This window comes from Heterocephalus glaber, unplaced genomic scaffold, assembly GCF_053883595.1.
Source record: "Heterocephalus glaber isolate CG9 unplaced genomic scaffold, H.glaber_assembly_v1.0 deba00000594, whole genome shotgun sequence".
Taxonomy (NCBI): Eukaryota; Metazoa; Chordata; class Mammalia; order Rodentia; family Bathyergidae; genus Heterocephalus; species Heterocephalus glaber.
The window spans coordinates 21,307,406-21,329,028 of record NW_028258151.1 but is presented as its reverse complement, the minus strand read 5'-3'; the positions used below and the strand labels follow the sequence as shown (position 1 = coordinate 21,329,028).

Sequence of the window (21,623 nt, the reverse complement as noted above, 5' to 3'; positions counted from 1 at the left end):
GTAGCTTGGAGATCCTGTGGGAGGTGGAGGAGAGGAAAGACCCTTCCAGTCTGGCTGAATGAGGCTGGGAAAAGGGTGTCCAGAGCAGTGTGGCAGGGCTTCTTCCAGAGTCCGCTGGACCAGGTTGGATGTGGTTCCGGACCCCATCAAACTCACGTGCCCAGCAAGAACTAAGGCCAGGGCTGTGGTTAAGAGTGAGGGTAGAGGTGGAAAGTCCTTGGACTCCATACCAAACATGGGGCAGCCTCACCAGTGCCTGCTTCCCTTCACCCCCCAATGTCTTCTCACAAGGCTGGGTGGGAGCCAAGGCATCTCTGGCTGCCACTGACCTGCTGGGAGGTGCTGGGTGCCTGGGAACCCATGGTCGCTGTGGAATCAAGACCCATTCTTTCTATGGTGGATCTGGGCCTTGACAAACTTCCCAGGGCTTCCTTGAAGCAGCTAGCAAGGGGGCCAGAGTAACTCATTCTCTTCTGCTCACCTGGGAGCTGAGATGGCCTCTTGGGGTTCAGTTTTGAGAGAGCACACATAATGTGTGAACTGTGCACGCCTGTGTGTCTGCGAGTCTGTGTGTGGCATCTGTATGTGCATGCCTGCCTGTGTGTGTGACGGTATGTTAGCAAGATGCAGCACACGAAGGGGGTGGGGTCATCTGTACCTTCTGGGAGGAGCCAGCAGGAGGATGGCAGGTGCCTCTCCCCATGTGCAGGGAGGGTGCCTGCTGTGCTCCCTTGGGGCCTCATGCCTGTACTCCTCACTTTCCCTAACTTCTCTCACTGTCCCTGACCCAGATGTGACACCAGCCTGCCTGGCCGCATTGTTCTCTCCCACCACCCAGAGCCACACCTGTGTCCTATCATTCCTCCTGCCCAAGGGCCTTTCTAAGGGCTGGGGCTGTCCTGCTAGACAGGGTCTCATGTTTCCCTCTAGTCACAGGGCCATCCATTCTCCTGATTTGCTGTCCCTTTCCCTTCCTGGGCCAGCACTGTGTGAAGGCCTCTTGCTCTTTGGCCCCTATTCCCAGCCATTCATGACTTCATCCAAGAGGTTAAGGCTTTGGCCTGACTGTCTGGGCTGGGGGCTGGGGAAGGTCTGAGGTCAGTAAGCTAGAGCTCCTTCCAAGAGCAATCCAGTGTCCTGGGGTCCCAGCAAGCCCTGTCCAGATGAGCTCATGTGGAGCAGGAGAGGGTCTTGGGGGAAGGCTGCTCAGAGGGGCCAGGCCCAGAGGACTCTTCGCAGTCCAGGCCACCTGGGATGGAGACTGTCATCCAGAAAGCCAGTCCCTATGGGGAGGGGCCTCCAGAGGAGATCTCACAGCTGACAGGGTCCCAGGACAGCTCCTAGATAAAGAGAGTCAGGCTGTTAACTGTGCTAGAGGGGACCTGGCCAGAGGCCTGTGTACAGAAGGGGGCGCCCAAATTCCTGCCAGGAGCTCAGGTGGCAGGCAGGGTGGAGCCAGGCTGGGCAGGCAGGGCAGGGGTCAGGCAAAGGGAGGTTAGCCACCTCCAGGAGCAGCTGGCAGACAGCAGGGGGAGCAGGGAGCCTGGTAGATCCTTTTTCACAAGGGGCGACCTGCTGCTCCCGACCCCAGGCCCAAGTGACAGCTGGGGCCACCTAGTTCTCTGAGGACCAGTAGGTGCCCTGGAGATGATGTGGGGAGGGTCCTGAGCCATGCACATCCAGCTCGGGGTTAGGACTCATCCACAGACCACCAGCCAGATAGAGAGGAGGGCCCTAGCCAGGGACCCCTGCCTACCTCACCAGCCACACCTGAGTAAGGGCCAGGCCAGGAGATAAGTCTTGGGGAACGAGGGTCTCCCCTGAAGCTGCAGGAAAACCCTCTGTGTCCAGAAGGAGGGGGCAGGGGCCTGTGGTCCTGTGACTCTCTGGTCCCGTGAACCCAACAGCCACTGTATTGGGCTGTGACTCCAGACCTCTGCACAGCAGGGTCCCCACACACTAAGGTCCCTACAGAGCAGGGTCCCACACAGCTGAGGCAGTGCCCAACTGGCTTCAATTCAACCTGGCCTGCCTGCCAAATTTCGGGAAATCCTTGGCCATCCCAAAAGTTCCCTCAAGCTGTTGGGAAGGACTGGCAGGAACCCAGGTAGCCATTCCTGATCTGGGGGAGATTGAGGGAGTTGGGGCCAGAGGTGTCCCTCCCAAAAGTCAGGACACAAACAACCCAGGGGTGCAGAGAGGGAGCCGGGCCAGCAGGGCACGGAAGGGTAGGATGCTGCAAAATGGGAGAGCTGACTTCTGGGTCCTGTGATGGGGGTTCCCACATGGCAGGCACGCAGGGATACCCCCAGACAAAGCCGACCAGCTCCCACCCAGACACCATCAAGTCACATCCAGCGCACACGGACGGCCCTCTCGCACCCAGAGCATGTGGTCAGCCACCCATACTTGGAGAGCCTACCCTCGTTCTTCTGTCTCTTATGCCCTGGAGGGTGGGGGCCCAGATCCTCATCTACATAGGGGCTTCTGGTGTCCCATGTGACATCCGGCAATCCCGAAGGCAGAAGATGGTCATATACTTATTCCTGTCCACCGTCTAACCTCCAGGGAACAGGCGGTCTGAAGACAAGGGAGGGGGAGCCAGTGGCCACCCTCTAGGAGCCAGAGTGGACCCGGGGCAGGGGTCAGATACCTATGTCCCTGTGTGATCTTTCAACACCAAGGTGCCCCTCAGGGTCAGAGAAGGGCAATGGCCAGTGGTACCGGAGGAAGATTCTCACCACCCTCTTCTACCTCATTCTGCCTGGGACCCTGCTCCGGCCTATGCTGACCAGTGTGATGGCAGCTGCAGTGGGGGACCTGGAACATGCCTCCTATGTATGCTATGCACATGGCCACTCTTGCTGGCAGCCAGTCTGGGACATGCTCTGTCACAGGGACAGACCCCACAACCCAACATTCCCTTGATTGGTAGACACTGTCCACATAGGGGAGGCTTTGATGGCATGCCCCAAAACTGAGGGTCTCCACTCTCCTTCCATATCCACCCTCCCCTCTGTCAGTCTCAGTCCTGTCCCAGCCTGATGCTAGTGCCAGCAAGACTAGGGTTTGCATTGGCTCTCACCCAAACCCTGGAATGTGCCTGCTGGCTGTACGGCAGCTGTTCCTGGAACGGGACTATGCACCGACTACCTTTGAGAAGGGGGTGGACGGGGTGCAGACTACCCAGACCGGTGCATGAATAGGGCACAGACCCCCAGACAGGATGGATGGGCTCGCCGTGGCTCAGACAGCCCTGGACTTGGAGGAGCTCTGAGCATCCAGGGATGCAATGGAGCTTGGAACTGGTTCTGGGAGCACTGACTTGGTATATGGACCCACATGAGGCCTGGAATGAAGCAGCTGAAGGCAGGCACTGCTAAAAGATCCTGATGAATGGGGAACAGTGTATCCAATACTCAAAATCACAGGTATACCTGATTCATGCACTTACTGTGGGGTGCAAGCTAAAACACCCCAATTCCCCAGTTGAGCATTTGGGTAGTCACAAAGAACATGTCCTTCAGGCACTTGGATCTGATGGGCAGAAGGCACGAGGATATTCATAATTATGAATAGGGTACAGGATACCCCTACTCTTGGGTCCGTGGAGTTCATATCCCTCAGATGCTCCTGAGATTGTGGAAACTTCAGATTCCTTAAGAAGGGGAATAAACCCCCGAATGCTTAGAAGGCGATGCTGTCAGCCTGGTGCCAGGTGTGAATAGGGCACAGAGACCCAGACAAGGATGACTGGACTCACATGGCCATAATGCCACTGTGGTGAATGGACAGTGGGCTTCCAAGGACTCAATGGTCCTTTGAACTGGCCCCAGAGCCCTCGCCCCGGGATGTGGGGCTATGTGAGAGGCAGGCAGTGGGAGGTGGCTGCCAAGATCCTGATGAATGGGCACTTGCTGTCCAAATCCTTCGGGGAAGGAGACTGGGGCTGGGTGCATGTCAGCCAGTACTCAGGGTGGGTACACTGGCAATCTGGGTGCAGAGGACACCCTGAGATCCTCATTACGCAGGACTTCACAGAGGCACGAGAATGGGTCAAAGGCACACAGAACAGCAACAACCAAAACTTGGGTCTGAGCCACAGGGTCCAAGGAAAGGGGTCCAAGCTGGAGTTAGGCCAGGGATATGAGAACAAATGGTCACTCATTCAGAAGGAGGTCAGGTATCCAGATACCTGGGGAAGGGGGAGGAGCTATGCCCAGACCCAGGTGATGAGATAGCTCAGGATCCCCGTGTCATACAGACACAAACTGGTGGGTTACCAGCTGGAGGCTGAGTAGCCAGACCCTCAGATGGACAATGTGATAGCTGAGTCTCCCAGGGTAGGGCTCTGAGAACCAAGATAGTCTGATGCTGAGGGTACAAGGTACTCAGACACTCAGACAAGTGCGGTACCAGGTCTCCAGTGTACAGTCACCTGGTGTTCAGGTGAGGAGAGCTTGAGTATCACAAATGTCAAGGAAGGGTGACAGGGAAGCCACTAGATTCTCCAAGGAATGGGATACAGGTTGCAGAGCTCCAACAGGAAACACTGAAAGGCTCACTGGAGGACAGGATGAAGACAAGGAAACAATGAATGGACAGCTCAGCTCAGCAGCAAAGTGGGATGTGGGGACCAGACACTCAGACTGATGGGGTACAGAGACTCTAACACTCAGAAAAATGGAGTGCAGGATCCAGACTCTGGGTCTCTCAGACACAGGAATCGCCATCACTCCTGGGGTGGGGGTCAGCTCATCTGGGAACAGGTAGAGACCCAGATACCTGGGCAGCTTGGGGTGGGCAAGCAGCCCAGTGTCTGAATGAATGGCACATAGAGAGCCCAGACAAGGGTGAATGGGGACCACACAGCAGTGCAATGGATGGGACAGTGTGTCCAAGACCACAGGAACGAGGCGCTGGCCCCTGGGCCCTGGGCCCAGCACACAGGTCCATGTGTGACACGTCAATGGGGGATTCAGCAGACCCAACACGTTGGGTATGGGCTGTCCAGGACCCAGGGGACCACAGAACAGAGAGCCACTGTTCCCAGACTAACAAGGCTGCACACGTACTTAGGAGATCAAGGAGTGTACTCCAGGTATTTGCAACTGTAGGGTAAAGATGCTGACTCCAGGGATCCCCCAGATGAACAGGAACACCCAACAAAGTGAATAGTGCTCACACAAGATGAAGGAAATGAGGCCCTGAACCCCAGGTCTTTGAGGCCTTTGGGAGATGTTGTGAATTGGCAAGTGGGTTCCATGTAGCAGATGATGGGTATGTGCCCCTGGACTCCCTAGCGAGAGGAGGATTCACTCAGAAGCTCCAAGGAATGATGTTTATATCCCTGGAAACCAGACGGGGATTTTAAAAAGATGGGGCTTATACCTAAGAAACCCATAACACAGTGCTATGTTCAGAGAGGGTTGCAGGCACCTGATGATCAAATGATGGGGTACAGCCTCATCTGAAACTCAAATGGGGAATAAGCTTCCAAGATTCTTAGACAATAAGTTAAGTTCCCTAGATGCTTGGATGATGGGATATAGCCTCCCCAGATGCCCAGGTGATGGGATACAGCCTCCCTGGATATCAGGTGATGGGGTACATGTTTCTTGGGTGTTTGGCTCTTGGGGTACATCTTCTCTGGAGGCCCAGGTATTTGGATACACCCTCCCTGGGTGCTCAGCCAATGGGTATCTCGTCCCTGGATGTCCTGATGATGGGGTACAGCCTCCCTGGATATCAGGTGATGGGGTTCAGTTTCCCTAGATGCTTGGATGATGGGGTAGAGGTTTCCTCAGATCCTTGAATGTTGGGGGTTGGGCCTCAGGTGAAGAGCACATAAACAGCTAAGTCAAAGGTGACTGGGGCACACACAGGCTGAGACAGAACAGGAACCCGAACCACAGAAGCCTGTGGCAAGCTGAGCACCTGTCCTTGATTTCCCTGGCACCAATGAAGGGGTGCCCTGGCTGGATGGGATGCACAGTGGGTCAGCACAGGAGGAGAGCACATGTCTGACCCAGCATGTCTCACAAATTGGGGCCAGGAGCTCATGGCTCCCTAGCCAGCATCTGCGGTGTGTTCCAACCTCAAACACTCCCCAGGCACCTTCCTAGGAAGAATCCTCATCCAAGATCTCTACCAGGGTCTCCGCAGGCCTGCTGGCTGCCAAGCCACTGTCTTGGGGGCTACAGAGCTGGCCATGGGGCTGGCTTCAGGCTGCCAGCTCTGTTTGGTTTTCTCCATCCTTCCCTGGGAATCTCAGGTGCCACCTCACCATGGAGGCACCCTTATGTTGGGGAAGCAAAAAGTTCCTACACAGCTGGGCTGGGGTTACTGCTCACAGGGCACATAGCTCAGCACACTCTTGGTTCTGTGTGTATCCCGAGGAACAGATGCCTGTTTGCTGAGGTGGTCCTGGCTGCGCTGGGGTGGCTTCTGGCCCATCTGGTTTTAGTTGCTTCTAAATCCCTCTCACCTTGGCTGGATCAGACTAAGGGACAGACCCATCCCTGTGTGGGCGTAGGGTAAATGCATACTGCTTGTGCCCAGAACCACTCACAAGCCATCCATGCACAAGTGAGCTTATATATCCCACCTGCTTGGCCCCCCAAACTTCCTTGAGCTGGGGGCCTCTCAGCCCACACAGGCCTGGTCCCAGAGTAACAGGTTTTGCTGTTAAGCATTAACCAGTCCCAGGTCTGACCTCCAGCAGCAGATAAGAGGTTTTCTGTGACACCCTAGCCTAGGTCCGAGAGTGACCAGACCAGATTAGCTGGCTGGCACACAGCGGGGGAGCTGGGCTCCTGGCCCCAGTTGAAGTGAGAGGCACTGAAATTAGGCTGCAAAAAGGACTTCTGCTCACCGACTCATGGGCCACCCAATGAGGGGCTGCTCCTTGGAATACCAAAGGCTGAAGGAATTGATCAACCCAGCCAGAGGCCTTGGGACCTCCAGCACAGCGAAGGCCCAGATGGCCCAGGTGAGCAGTGTACAGTACTGCCCAGGGCTGCCCTGACCAGAACGCTTGCAGCTCCCCTGCCCAGCTGCTACCCTCTTACCCCTGGTTTTGGTGGAGCCAGCAGTGCCAGGAGGCCGTCTTCCAGCCAGGCAGCCATGACTCAGCCTGTGTGGTGTGCTGAGCTGGCGCAAGCCAAGTCTACCCCTCACAAAGGTCTCCCAGATGGGCCCATCACCCACTCTCATAAAGCTTGGTGGGGCTCAGGACACCTTCACCCCTGAGGGACCCCTGCAGATAGGCCAGAGCACAGCCAGCCTATCCCTGAGCTTTCAGGGGGACCTTCCTCCTGAGGGAGTTTCCTGGCTCCTGAGGGCTAGCAGTTCCGGCTGAGAGGTGGGGCTCCCTGAAGCCCGGCCTCCCACGCTCCCCCTCCCACCGAGATGCTCCTAATCACTAGAGACACAGCAAATGCTGGGTTCCAGTTGCCAGTTCTGAGTGGGACCAGCCTCTTGGTAGCCAGAGTCTGAGAGGAAGGCCAGAGACGGGCTGGCCATAGGAACCGTGGGCATCAGGTGAGATGCTACACTCTTGGGGGACACCACCCCACACGCAGGGGTCTGCTCTTCGAGAGGAAGGGCCCACAGAAAATTGTTCCCATTGAAGCCCAAGCTCCAGTTAGACTAGCAGTGGACTAACTAGGAAGTAGTAAATGCCTGGCTTGGGCAGACAGTGAAGTATGGGGGTAGCCAGCCAATACTTGGCCTGGGTTCCCTACTGGGAAAAACCAGAGTGCAATACAGCACACAACTGGTCTGCTGGAGGGACCACAGAGGGCTTCCTGGAGGAAGCAGGGTTCATATGGGCCTGGAGGGTGTGTGGGACCTGGGGGAGGGAATGGGGGGTGGGGGGTGGGGGGTGGCTGGCAGCTGCAAGAACGAGGTAGCTGCCCTGCCTAGAAGCTCAGATCAGAGATGGAGTCACAGAGCCATGGGGAGTGGGGTAAGGGGCGACTTGGGCAGGACGCCACTCTCCCTTTCCTGGAAAAAGCTGTGCTCATTCCCAGAGAGGGTTTTCTTTAGTAGGCCGGGGAAAATAGACCGCCAAAGTCAGACAGCAAGAGAGGTGCTACCAGAAGACAGCTGAGAGTGTGGGGGGGGGCGGGGGGGGGCGAGGAGGAAACCAGAGAGGCCCCTGTCTCTTGTACCTGAACCGCCCCAGCTCCTGGGCACTCTGCCCAGAAGCCCCAGTCTGGAGGTGAAGGCTGCTGACAGGTGGAGACCAGTGAGGCAGACAGTGCCACCTGGTGGCGGCTTGCCCACCAAACCTTTAGGACCTAGAGGTCCCGAGGGACCCTGAGCTCCCCAGGCCTTAGAATGCCCTGGACCAGCCGTGGTGTCCCCAGGGCCCTAGAGTGCTCCAAGGCCAGCTTCCAGGCAGTGCCTGAGGCCCTTGCAGACAAGTTCTCCAGGCTGCCTGGGAATGCTGCCAAACTGTAGCACCAAATCCAAATTCTAGGGCCAGCCCACCTGCTCTTAGGTGCCTGAGGTGGGATGAGGACAAGCAGAGTGCAGGGAGGGCCACATGCATATATGTGTACACACAGAAAGAGACCATATTGACAACATTTCCCAATTTCCAACCATAAAATCTTGAACGAAGCTACTTTACTCCAGAATGCACTTAGGATCTGACACTTCACAGTGGGAGCCGACTCCTCCTCCAAGCTGGGCCAGGTGTGGGGGTACTCGACAGACCTGCTCCAGGGACCCTGCAGGACCCTTGGACCCATTTCACTGGCCACCATGAGGGGCACTCTGTCAGCTACCTGGGGGCTGTGGAGCTCCCAGAATGGTCCTGGGGCAAGGTGGGGGTTGGGAAGGAGGAAGGGCCATGGACAGAGCGGCTGCCAAAGCCTGCAAGTTCACAGCCTACTCCTCTTCATCTCCATCTGCAGGGCCTTCTCAAAGGGCCCCCTGAAAAATTATAGACAAGCTATATGATATGCGGGGCCCAGTACAGAATGACAAAGAGCCTCCTTTTGTTCAAAAATGAGGAATTTTAAGAGGCAACAGCAGGCACTAAACCCAGTATTGGCCCCTCTGTAACACTCCCAGGCCTGGCCCCTCTGCTGGCCTCACAGTTAGGTAACTGAGCTCCATCCTCATCAGGAAACCCCACAGGCCCCTGGAGGGAGGCAGGTCAGCTGGGCCCCTCCTGAGCCACTGCCCCTTTCCCTGATCATCCATGGGGCAGTGGGTGGGGATCAACTCTGGAGTTATGATGGGGTGCCTCTCTTCTCTCTTGTGCTGTGCCAGGCTAGGGGAAGGAATGTGAGTGGATCTAGCTCATCTACTGGTTGTGGGGGGTTGTGGGGTCTGGGGATTGGCCCTGCAGAGGGTTGCAGGTCTTGTGGCAGAGGTAGAGGGTTAGGACCCCAGGCTCCAGGCTGCTCCAGGAAAAGGGGAAAAGAAGAACCTTCCCTGGGCCTGGGGTCACAGTGCACACCAGCCCCAAGCTGGGAACCTGCCCTCCCTGCTCATGGGTGGGAGGAGCCAGCCCGGCCAGGTATGCTCCCTCCCCAGGCCCCAGGCAGGTAGGGTGCAGGGGCCAGGGCAGCTGCACCTGCCTGCCCACCCTATTTCCCACCCACCTGTGAAGGGTGACCGGTAGGGCAGGCAGGTAGGCGAGTCTGGGCAGGTGGCTGAGTCAGTGAGGAGGAATGTTCTGGCCGCTCCCAGCTGTACCCTGCCCCTGCCTGCCCCCACCTTGCCCTGGTCCCCAGGTGTAGCTGGCCCAGGGCCCACCCATGCCAGCAACATATCTTCAGCCCAGGCTTGCTCAAAGGAGCACCCACCCACAGCCAGCCTGTCCCTGGACCCCTGGGTCCCTCCCAGATCCACCTGGGCCTGGGGCCATGCTTGCAAACTTGGGCCATGCTTGGGGAAAGGGGCATGTGATGAGCCATTGAGAGAGGAGCTTCTCCATGGATGAAGTGGGCCCAAGGAAGGGCCAGGGCCTAGGAGACAGAGGCAGGGAGAGAGGGGCTTTCTGGAAGAAGGGTTTCCTGTGAGAGGGGAGGGACAGCGAGGGCAGAGACCAGGCTGCTCAAGCCTGCCCAAAGCGGCTGGGGCTGGGGCTGGGGCTGGAAGCTGGGGGAGGTGGTCAGGAGCTGGGCCCACGGCAACTAGGCTGGAGCTTTGGCCAAGCCAGAACCTCCCTTCCTTGGCTTTCTGGGCTCAGAACCCTCGGCCTGCCACCCTGGGCTGCCTCCTAGCCCAAGCAGACTCTGTGCTGGCTACTGCTAGGATGTTAAGACAGTGGGCAGAACTTGGGGATCCACCACCCTCATGACCTGGCCTCTCTCCATGACCTTCTCCTCCAAGCCACCAGGAAGATGGGTCGCCTACCAGATCCTCAAAGCACCCCAACCCCAATTGGCACCACGGCCATGCCTGGGCTCATTCCAGACCTCGTTTCTGGGATCATCTGTGAGTGTCAGGACCCTGAGTGTCAGAGGGATATGGGGATGGCCTGGCTGGGCAGGGAGCTGGGACTTCCACAGAGGCAACTCAGCCTCCTGTGCCCCCACCCCAGGGCCTCACTGGGCACTCATTGTTGCTGCTCTTGCTGCTGGCATCCTCGCTGTCTCCTGTTTGCTCTGTGCCATCTGCTGCTGCTGCCAACGCCGCCATCACAGGAAGAAGCCCCAGGACAAGGAGGTTATGAGCCTGGGCAGTGCCTGCAGCAGCACCACTACCCACCTGGTGAGGAGCAGCTCCATGTTGGCTCAGTCTTGAGAGGGCAATGCAAATTCTAGTCTCTGGAGCTCAGGACAGCTCAGGCAATCAGGGACAAGCTCACCTGCCAGGGACAGTCTGATCTTCCCCAAAGCAGGAGCAGGAGGACCTTCCTGGCAGGAGAAAAAGATGAGCAAAGGTGAGGAGGAGGCATTGCAAAAAAAGACATATAGCTGGGCATGGTGGTGCACACCTACAATCCCAGCCCTCAGGGGCTGAGGCAGGAGGATTGCCATGAGTTCAAGGCCAGCCTGGGCTACATAGTGAGACCTTGTCTTAAAAAAGGAAAAGAAAAAAGAGGGAGGGGCAGTTGTTGGTTCATGGGTCACTGGGAGCCACAGTACGTTTGTAAAGAAGACAGGAGTGCGACAGATAAGGTATGTGGGGGGAATTGGCCAGTCTCACAGAGCTGAGCTAAGGATGTGAGCCCTTCGAGTGGCCTGACCTGAAGGTGGGTGGCTTGACCCACATCTTGGAACTTTTTCCTGGGATCCCAGAGCTCTGATGAGAGCACACGGTCTCCCCTGTCCCTGCCCAACCCAGGTGCAGCCAGATGTGGAGAACCTGGAGTCCAGCTTGGGCGACCCTCGGCGGTGGGGGCGCATGCAGCTCTCCCTGGCGTACGACTTTGGAAGCCAGGAGGTGGGGACCCCCAGAGCAGGCCTGGAGTCCAGAGGCTAATGGAGGGTGATGGGTGGCGTGAGGGTGTTGGAGGGGACCCGGAAAGGTCTGTTGGCTGAGCCCACTGCCGGCTCCCAGATCAAGGTGGGTCTGAAGCAGGCAGCTGACTTGAGGGCCGAGGGCATGGCAGACCCCTATGCCCGTGTCAGCGTGTCCACGCAGGCTGGGCGCAGGCACGAGACGAAGGTGCATCATGGAACACTCTGCCCCATATTCGAGGAGACCTGCTCCTTTCACGTGAGTCCCAGCTGGGGTGGGTGAGTGGGTTGGCCTTTGGAGCCAAGATGTTGGCTGGCTCAGCATCATGCCCACAGGTCCCACCGGCAGAGCTGCCCAGTGCCACCCTGCAGGTGCAGGTGCTAGACTTCAAGCGCTTTTCTGAGCATGAGCCGCTGGGGGACTTGTGCCTGCCACTGGGCACCCTGGATCCCCAGCATGTCATGGAGTGCTGGTACCAGTTGGGTCCACCGGGCACCAATGAGGTGAGGCTGAAGTCCAGGGGCAGAGCTAGTAGGACCCTTTTCTCCAGTGCCTCAGGGGAGAGTGAGGCTCAGGGTGGCAGGTTTGTGACTGTAACACCCCAGACAAGGAGGAGTTTCCCAGTGAACCTTCTTGCTCCCACAGGCAGAGCAGATGGGGGAGCTCTGCCTCTCGCTGCGGTACGTGCCCAGCTCCGGCCGCCTGACTGTCGTTGTGCTAGAAGCCAGAGGCCTGAGCCCAGAGTTGGCAGGTGACAGCCATGTTTGCCTACTCTGGTAGATGGAGGGCTGGGGCTCTGTCAGCCCTCAGACCCTGGATGTCCTTCTCCCACTCTTGCCTGCCCAGAGCCCTACGTGAAGGTCCAGCTCATGCTGAACCGGAAGAAGTGGAAGAAGAAGAAAACATCCACCAAGAAGGGCACCACGGCCCCCTACTTCAACGAGGCCTTCACCTTCCTGGTGCCCTTCAGCCAGGTCCAGGTGGGCTGCTGGGAGAAAGGGTAGGGAGGGGCAGGACCTTGTGCTGGGCCAAACTGACCTCACCTTCCTCTCCCCCACACTGACCTGTTCCTGTGCAGAATGTGGACCTGGTACTGGCTGTCTGGGTCCGGGGCCTGCAGCTCCGGGCCGAGCCCGTGGGCAAGGTGCTGCTTGGCCCCCGGGCCTCTGGGCAGCCCCTGCAGCACTGGGCAGACATGCTGGCCCATGCTCGGCGGCCCATCACCCAGTGGCACTGCCTGCAACCTGCCAAGGAGGTGGACCGCATCCTGGCCCTACAGCCCCGCCTGCACCTGCCAGTGCCTCACCCTTGAAAGCATCCTGGCTTTTAGTTTCCTCAGACAGAGCCATGGACACTCGTGCAGGTCACCTTTGGGACTCTGTAATAAAAGCCTTGTCCTGCCATGTGTGTCCTGCTGGTCCTGTGGGAACACATATGCAGGGCAGGGCTCCAACCTCAACCCCACAGCCCGCAAAGGTTTCGGGGAGGGTTTTTCCTCTTCAGACTCATCAGACCTCAGCCTCTGACCAGGAGTGAAACCTTGATCTGACCCCTGGATGGGGCTGGGGTCCTTCAAGAGCCACCAGTCCCCTCTGGGTGCAAGCAGGGAGAGGCAGAAGGTGGAGCTTCCCCCATGAAACATGTAGGGGATGGCATGGAAGGAGAAGCTGGAGATGGCCCTTTGGCCCAGTATGCTACTGGGGGCATTGTAGGTAGGGACAGTATACAGAGGGTAACCAGCACTTTTAGGGACCAGAAATACAAGGCCTCCCCAACATGAGCAGCAGGGGGCAGTAGTCACCTTCAGAAGCTGCTCAGGGCCTTTGGGGGGCAGCTTTGGCTGGGGATGCACCTCCTAATCCCCACACATCTGGATGGCTTTAGCGGCTCCAACCTTCCTGCATCTCATGTCTCCTCTGATCCCCACGGGCTGGGGAGCAGGCAGGGCTGGGGCCAAGCGCCCCACCACTCAGAGCGGGTGCCAAGTCACGAGCCGGTGTCTCTGCAGGGTGGAGCCAGTGAGGGTGGGTGGGGGCGAGGGGCCTGGCCCGGGTAAGCAGGGTAATGTGGGGCCTGCCAGAGCAACAGGGGGCCCCAAGCTCTCACGGTTCGCAGAGAGGTTCCCAGGATGGTAGCGTCGCCATCCTGGGGTTGATGGACATGTTCCAAGTTGCCTGTACGAAGGCGCCCGAGGGCCAGGTGTTGTGGCAGGCCAGGGGAAGCCCAGCTGCTCATCCAGGGGCCCCATCCTGCTCGGCTCAGGGTGGGAAGGCAGGGTCATGCAGAGTGGAGAGTGGCCCCCCGGGTCCTGGTGACCATGCAGAGCCCGGGGGGACTGGTTTAGGGGTCTATGCCCTCCCTGGGGTTGGCTTGGGGGGGTGGCACTTGCTGCTTTGCCTGAAGGACCAGCCCTGGGTGATGTGGGAGCAGTCAACCACGAGAAACAAAGGGGTGGGGTGGGACAGAGCTGTGGGGTGGGCCCAGGAGGGTGGACCTGAGACTGAAAGGGGGCTGAGGCAGAGCCAGGCTCCCATGCAAGGCCCTTCCCTGACACTGAGCTGGGTGCCCACCAAAGGCCAGATGCCAACCACACATGCTGTCCTCAGGCTCCTTGCAAGAAAAAGGAGACATCTCGACCTTGTCACTGAGCCCTAAATAGAGCAGCCCAACCGCGACACCCTCCCCACCAAGACTTCTTGGACAGGATGGCAGCAAGCAGCAGGCGGCAATCGCCTGGGCTGGGCCAGGCCAGGCAGCCTGGGAAGGTGGGGAGGTCTCTCTGGCTCTCTGTGCCCCCATTGGTCTGAGGAGGACTCCATGTCCTTTCTGAGCAGGGGCCCAGGCTAGGGGAGGCCATTTATACCCCTCCCCCTGGACCCACCAGCCCAACTCGCTGCTGCTGGCCTGACCTCGCTCCCAGCCCTGCTGCCCAGACTCTAGGTGAGGCCCGGCCCGGCCCACTGAGGCCAGAGGACAGGGCGCTGTCAAGCTAGCTTGCAGAGGACCTCCCGGGCAGGGGTTTGGGGACAAGGGTGCCGCTGCCAGCAGCCCTTTCTGGGGCTTCTGCAGAGTTGGGAGTGAGAAGTGGAAGCTTGGGGAGGCAGCTAAGATGGGGCAGGGTTCTTGGACAGGTCTTCGGTGACCAGACCTCAATTCCAGCCAATTCTGGCTAGAAGAGTCTGTGGTCATGCTAGCCAAGACCTGAGCCCCCAGGCCACGATGAGGAGCATTTTCTTGCATGTACTTAAGTCTGAGGCCAAAGGACCAGAGTTAAAAATACCAGCATTGCTCTGGCAGCCACCTGTGCTGGCCCGGCCCACCCCTCCCTCAGGGACAGCTGCAGCTCCTCACCCTGCCTTGGACATTTTGGGAACACTTTCTCCTCTTACTTCTTACCCTGGGGAGTTCTTCCAAGACACTGTCCTCTGAAGACTGGAGTCAAGGCAGGGCACAAGGGAGGCCATCTGCATGCTGGGCGCTGGCCTCCTGTGGGTGCACCCTGACACCTCTGCTTTCTCCCCACAGGCTAAGTTCCAGACCTCAAGATGGGGGAGTAAGTGGCACCCCACACGGGGTCCCTACCAACCACACCCTCCTCTCACTGGGGCGGGGGTCCTAGCATCTCCAAAGCAACACCCCCTGCCCACCCTGACCACTGCCCTTCCCTTTGCCCCATCACACCCATGACTACTCCCTACCCACTAGCCATGACCCTAACCTCTCTCTTCTCTCCCTTCCCCCTCTCATCCTTCCTCCTGGGACAGTGAGGAGGTGAGTACCTGATTGGGGACCTGCAATGTGGGTGGGGAGACAGGATTCCCAACTTAGGATAAGTCAGAGAGAAAAACTTTAAGGCCCTGAGGCCCAGGGAAGATACTGCTACTCTAAAAGTGCCCCACCCACAGAGACTGGTGACAGAGGAAGTGGCTGCCCAGTGCCTTATGGGGCAGAGGAAGTGGGGCTGGGGCCTGGTCACAGGAGTGTCACTTCTTCCTGATTTCTGCACCCCACATACCTCCAGCCTCCCCCTCCACTTTGTCCCATCCCCCACTCCCAGCCCACGAGCCACCTAGGCCAAGTGTTAGGCCAGAGTATTGCAGCTCTGGGGAAGCTCTGGGCTGGAGAAGTAAAGCCTGGGCTAGGACCACTGGTTCAGCTGTCCCTGGCCTCGAGGGCTCTGGAGAGCATGGGTCTGGAGCTGGCCTGATACTGTTCCTTCTGTCCCCTGCAGAAACGCAACAGGGCCATCACAGCCCGGAGACAGCACCTGAAGGTAGGTACTGCCGTGGGGGCGCAGGGGTGGGGGTGGGAGTGTGGGGTCAGAGTAACCTCTCACCATCCCCCTTCCCCGAAGAGTGTGATGCTCCAGATTGCTGCCACCGAGCTGGAGAAGGAGGAGGGCCGCCGTGAGTCAGAGAAGCAGAACTACCTGTCGGAGCACTGCCCCCCCCTGTACATCCCTGGTTCCATGTCCGAAGTGCAGGTACCAGCTGCCTGCAGCCAATGCACCCCTGACCTCAGTTTCCCCACTTAAGAGAGCCAGTGAGGTGGTCAGGGCAGGGCAGAGGTGGGCCACCGCAGCCTCAAGTGTTAGGACAGCTGCCTACCCGCACCCTCTCCACCCCAGGAGCTCTGCAAACAACTGCATGCCAAGATTGACGTGGCTGAGGAGGAGAAGTATGACATGGAAGTGAGGGTGCAGAAGAGCACCAAGGAGGTGAGAAGGGGCAGGACTGTAGCCCGAGGACGGGGCTTGGTGGCTTGGGTGCCACGGTAGGGAGGTGCGGGGCTTTTGCCGTCTGCCAGGCTCTCCCATGGCCTCCCTCCCTGGCAGCTGGAGGACATGAATCAGAAGCTGTTTGATCTGAGGGGCAAATTCAAGAGGCCCCCACTGCGGCGGGTGCGCATGTCCGCCGACGCCATGCTGAAGGCGCTGCTGGGCTCCAAGCACAAGGTGTGCATGGACCTGCGGGCCAACCTGAAGCAGGTCAAGAAAGAGGACACAGAGAAGGTAGGCCCCGCCCCTATGGAGATACTCCCCACCCCCTACAGAGAGACCCAGCTCCCGTGGGTAGCTCCCCTCTTTCCTTGGGGACCGCACTGGGGAGGCGCCTCTATCCCCTTTACAAAAGGGAAACGGAGGCTAGTGCATCGGTGGGGCTGTGGCCTCTCTCACTGCACCAGGAACGGGACCTGCGCGACGTGGGTGACTGGAGGAAGAACATCGAGGAGAAGTCTGGCATGGAGGGCCGCAAGAAGATGTTTGAGTCTGAGTCCTAGGCCTCAGTGCCCAACTAACCCCAAAGAAGCATCCAACAGCCTGGCCTGGAAGGACCTGGCTTCATCTCAGTGGTCAATAAAGGATTCGAATCCCAGGACTGAGCTGGTCTGGTTCTGGAGCCTGCAGTGTGGTCTGCACTGCCAGGCAGCCTGGGAGGAGAGGAAACTGCATGGGTTCAGAGAGGGAGGTTGAGCCCAGGAAGGCCCCACAGGGAACTCACCCTGGGCTGCATCCTGGGGCCGGTGGGTGTGGCCAACATCAGCTCCCAGGTGTCCCCTGGACTCTTCCAACAACTCAAGGATTGGAGAAGGAAGGCCACTGGGGGCCCCAGTCACATCTGAGGAGGAGTCCCTGGGGTGAACTAATTTGTCCCTTTGTACCTATGTGCAGAGACCCCCTCCCAGTGGCCCAGGCCCAGGCTGGCTGTAGCAGTCACACCCCCAGTGCTTAGGCAGCCCCCATTTCTCCCAGGCCCAATCTCTTTCTCAGGGATCCATCTGAGCCTGAAAGTTGGGAGCCACCTTCGTTGTCTTGGCTGCAGCCCGCCCCCCAGTTCTCTGGGGCAGGCATCCATGCCCGTGTGCCATGCCTGCTCCGGCCCTGGGCACCCAGGGTTGAGTTGGGAAGGATGAGGCTGAGGCTGCGTGGTTGGCCCCAGTCTTCTCTGTCACTTCCCAACAATGTCATGCCCCAGTACACCAAGGGACACCATCACCTGGGCTGCTCCAGTGCTTGGCTTAGTAGCAGGAGGTGCTACAGCCAGAGCCCCCAGCCTTATCACCCATCCCACCCCCAAACCCTGGGCCTTCTACCTGGTGCCTGGGCTGCCAACTCTGCTCCTGTGGGGCCAGGCAGCAGGGCAACCTGGAGCAGGCAGGCACAGGTCCAAGGAGCCTGGGACTGAGTACCATGAAAGGCCATGTCTCAGAGGCGGCGCAAGGGCCAAGGGAGACTAACCAAGTGGGGACCCAGGTATGTCCCTGGAGAGCCAAGCAGACACACGGACCGTGACTTCACAGAGCAGACTGGCTGGAGTATGGAGCCATGGAGACAAAGTGAGCCAGGTAGCTCGCTGTGCAGGGATGTGCCTACCAGGAACAGGGCTGGACTCCATCTGAGGGCAAGGGGCTGAGGTTTGTAGAGCAGGGGGAGGTGGGGTGCATTGGACCCTGCTCCCAACAGGCTGGATTCAGTGCTGTCCAGTTTAGATAGACACCCAAGGGGGGAAATTACCTCCTCGCCTTTTTTTTTTTAAAGAAAGGAAATGCCAAACCCCAAATTCCAGATAGTGATCATTTGAGGCAGATGAGGTGGGGCAGAGCAGGAAGCAGGATGGGGTGGAAGCTCCTCAGTTGGTGTAGGTTTGTAAAGTGCTGTAGTTCTTGGCTTGGATAGTGGATTTATGGGTGTTTGCTGCATTTTTCCAGTGGATGAATGAAGCAAAAGAGGCTCATGCAAAATGAACCTAACCAGACAGCAGATATCAAAGCTGACTCTGCCCTGAGCCCTGCTCCAACCACTCTGCCTATGCTTTGCTGTGACCCCACTGGCATGGCTCTGGGTCTCATCAGGAGAGATGCATGTTCATACAACAGTGAGGGCTGAGGGGGTGATTCTTGTGAAGCAGGTAGCCCAGCACTGCCTGTGCCAGCTGGGCATTCTAGAAAGATCTCGGCAGATGGAGAGAGTCAGTAAGGAGGCCAGGGCAGAGGGAGGACGGAATGGGAGCCACCACTGTGAACTGGGAGGAGAAGTGGAAGGGTGGAGACATTGAGCAGTGTGGTTCCCAGGTCTCAGTGGGTGAGGAAGATGGGGGCCAAGCATGTGCCATTCTCTAGGGTTCAAGAAGACAAGGAGCTGGCTATGGGGCTTACAGGTCTGTGGGAGCCCGGCGGGGAGAGGTGGCTGACAGCAGGGTCAGGGCTGGAGGTGCAGATGAGGGTGTCCTTGGAGGTGAGACGGACAGATATGCTGGGTGAGCAATCAGAGGGAGGAGGAAGCAGCAGAGGTTAAGAGGATGAGAGGCATCTGTGCCTGGGGATGCCAGCCAGAGGTCATGGATGAGAATGCAGCTGTTGCTGTCCCGAGTGACCCGTGCTGGGCAGCCACTGGGAAGAGAGGAAGCAGAGAAAGCATGCAAGGCCACACTTTCAAAACCATGGCTACTGAGGACCAAGGGAAGGAGTTTCCAGTGGGCAAGGCCGCAGGTGCCCAGATGTGAGTGTGTGGGTTTGGCCGAGCAGGTGATTCCTGCCCAGCACCTCAGGAGGCAGGGGGACCAAGGGCTCTGCCAAGGCCATCTCCTGACGAAGGAACTAGACACAGAGGCTGCAGTGCTGGGCAGGGGATTCACAGAAGAGCCAGATGTGTTGTTAAGCAAGAAATATGGGCCAAAACAAAACTAAAGTGACAGGGAGCAGGTCATGAGGCAAAGACTGGTAGAGTAGATGAAAGTCAAGTTTCAGTGTTAGCCATGTGGGTGTGGATAGCTGTCCTGTGGGTAGGTAAGAGAGCAGCTTCACTTTAGGAAATGAATCATAAAGTCTTTAAAGTTAAAAGATGGATAGAGGGATGGAGGGAGAGACAGAGAGTCAGAGAGAAAAATGGGTGCATGTGTGCAGAAGCAAAATTTCTCTGTACTCTTCTTATTCTTGACACTGGTAAGCTTGAGGTCATTTTCCAAACAGCCGAACTCTTCTTCAAATGCTTAAACAAGAAAATTCTTAAGTGGCAACAACAAGGATGAAGTGAAAAGTGAACAAAAGTCAGTGGTCAAGACTTCAGAGGTCAAGATGTGAGAAGGAAGGTGCCGGGGACAGCTCGCAAGCTCTTGGGTAGCCCTGGAGGATTCAGAGGAAGCCATTCTTCAGAGTGGACCAAGATTGATGACAGAGTGTTGTCACCTCTAGGGACAGTAGAAGTGGAGACCAGACAGGTCTACTTGTCCCAGGCAGTCTCTGTTACTTCTACCTTTGTTTTCTGAAGTCACTGTTGACTTGCTTTTTGTTTACTCCTGTCCTTCCCCAGTCAGTGGACAGAGTTGGGGACATGGTGTTATACAGTGATGCCTGTCTCTAATGCTAGGGAGGGAGGAGCACACACCCAAATACTCAGACCTTGATAGCTGCCCATGGAGGGGTAAAGGTACGAGCCCCTCAGGGCAGGGACAGGATGCCTGTCCTTTCTTATCCAAGTTTGCAGTGCTGGACGTGGCTGCACCAAACAGCCCCCTTCCCCTGGCTGCTTCTGCCTCCAGCAAGCCCCTCAGTCCCCCGGATAGCCACTGCCTAACCACATGGCCTCTCCCTCTCCTTTCTCTGTCATCACACCTCCTAATCATTCCTGTCATTGACAAAGTCCCTGCTTTGGCACAAAGCCTCCCTGGCATGGATGCAATCTCTGGTCCGGTGAGGAGCTTAGCCCATGGGAGACAGTATCAGCTCATGATCCTCCACCTCCAGGCCCCCTGAGTTAGCCTGGGAGGCTTTGCTCTCTGCACCCACCTTGAGGCTTCTCCTGCCCCCATTCTGCCCTCCTGGCTCTCTCCCACTTGTCAGCTACCTGCCCATGCAGCCCTGCTTGCAGGCTTCCCTGTCCTGTCCCCATCCCTTCCATCTGTGGTTCTGTCCTCATTTGCCTGGGCCAGGACCCAGGCCTGTTTCCCATGTTTGCAGTGGCCAGTAGGAGATGAGGGGCCGGGGCAACACCAGCTCCAGCCTATGGAGCCTGTGTAACCCCACAGAAAGATCTGACCAACACCCAGTGCCCCTGGGGAGGGAGCCCATCCACCTGCTATGGTGGTCTAGTCATTCCCTCACTCTAGTGGCTCCTGCCCACAGCAACTAAATCCCAAATCCTCTTCTTGTCCCTACCTGGGTCTTGCTTTGTGCCAATGTGCACCAGTGCTCTTAGCTTCTCTCCCTAGACTCCACATCTCAGGCTAATGGGGCAGAATATCCTTTCTTGTGGGTACACATCTTGCAGATAGATGTGTGTCCCCATGATATGTGTTGTGGTTTATATCTGGATACCTCCCTAAAGCCTCATGGGCTCCTAGTTGTGACCTTTGGGAGGTGATTGGATAATGAGGGCATTATAGTTGACTTGCTGTTAGGAGGTGAGGTCTGATTGGGAGAGGTTGGTTACTGTGGGCATGACTTGTTCGTTTGGTTTTTGGGGGTGTTTTTCTTTTTCTTTTTTTGGTACCGGGGATTGAACTTGGGACCTTGCACTTTTGAGGCAGGCAGCGACACCGCTGAGCTAAATCCCCGGCCTTGATCTGGAAGATTATATCCCCCTTCCTCCCCTGACCTTCTCTGCTTCCTAGATGCCATGATGTGAGCAGCTTTCCTCCGCCAGACCTTTCCAATATGCCACTTCTGCCTGGAGCTGGTTGACCATGCAAAGGCTGAAACTTTTAAGATATGAGTCAAAATAAACCTCTCCTCCTTCAAGTTCTGTGCATTGGGTATTATGTCTCAGCAATAAAGAAAATGGCCAAGACGGCATGTGTCTGGGCCTGGTCCCAGAACCCTCACCTTCCTTAGGGTCTCTCCCCTAACTCCTGCCAGCTGAATACAGAGAGCCGGTCAGGACTCAGGTCCTCAGAAGAGCCAAGTCCCAACCCTGCCTGAGGAAGGGACGCAGCGAGGTGTGGGGCTGCTCATTCCCACAGCTGGTCTTGCCTCCCTGACCAACTGTTGATCCCTGTGTGAGTTTCCCGAAGCCACCACCACAAATGGCCACAGCAGGGTGGCTTCGACAGCAGATAGTCATCCTCAAATGTCCTGGGGGCTGGAGGGCAGCTATCCAGTTGTCACAGGGCTGGTTCCCCCAGAGTCCTCGCCTTGGCTCACAGTGTCTCCTCTCTGAGTCTTCACATGGCTGTCCCTCTGCCTGTCTGTGTCCTGACCTC

At 57.6% G+C, this 21,623-nt stretch overlaps 2 protein-coding genes across 4 annotated transcripts in view; both read left to right on the top strand.

Moving 5' to 3' along the window:
• The window catches only part of Syt8 (synaptotagmin 8), a 62,635-nt gene extending 49,807 nt beyond the window's left edge, over positions 1–12,828 (top strand). The window contains exons 1-9 of one of the 3 annotated variants that reach the window (XM_004852086.4): positions 6,603–6,991; positions 10,354–10,458; positions 10,565–10,734; positions 11,311–11,409; positions 11,527–11,685; positions 11,763–11,930; positions 12,073–12,178; positions 12,274–12,407; positions 12,506–12,828. In XM_004852086.4, coding sequence (XP_004852143.2) covers positions 10,365–10,458; positions 10,565–10,734; positions 11,311–11,409; positions 11,527–11,685; positions 11,763–11,930; positions 12,073–12,178; positions 12,274–12,407; positions 12,506–12,739 — 1,164 coding nt within the window. In that variant the 5' untranslated portion in view covers positions 6,603–6,991; positions 10,354–10,364 and the 3' untranslated portion in view covers positions 12,740–12,828. Of the gene's footprint in view, positions 1–6,602; positions 6,992–7,257; positions 7,543–10,353; positions 10,459–10,564; positions 10,735–11,310; positions 11,410–11,526; positions 11,686–11,762; positions 11,931–12,072; positions 12,179–12,273; positions 12,408–12,505 lie in introns of those variants that run through there. The other 2 variants (XM_013075036.3, XM_013075037.3) reach the window with 2 other exon arrangements.
• A 2,671-nt stretch (positions 12,829–15,499) lies between these two features.
• Positions 15,500–16,802, top strand: Tnni2 (troponin I2, fast skeletal type). Its single transcript, XM_004852085.3, has 5 exons — positions 15,500–15,700; positions 15,782–15,910; positions 16,055–16,144; positions 16,262–16,438; positions 16,612–16,802. Exons 2-5 carry the CDS (start codon positions 15,788–15,790, stop codon positions 16,705–16,707), a joined length of 486 nt encoding a protein of 161 aa, XP_004852142.2. The 5' UTR covers positions 15,500–15,700; positions 15,782–15,787; the 3' UTR covers positions 16,708–16,802.
• The last annotated feature ends 4,821 nt before the right edge of the window (positions 16,803–21,623 follow it).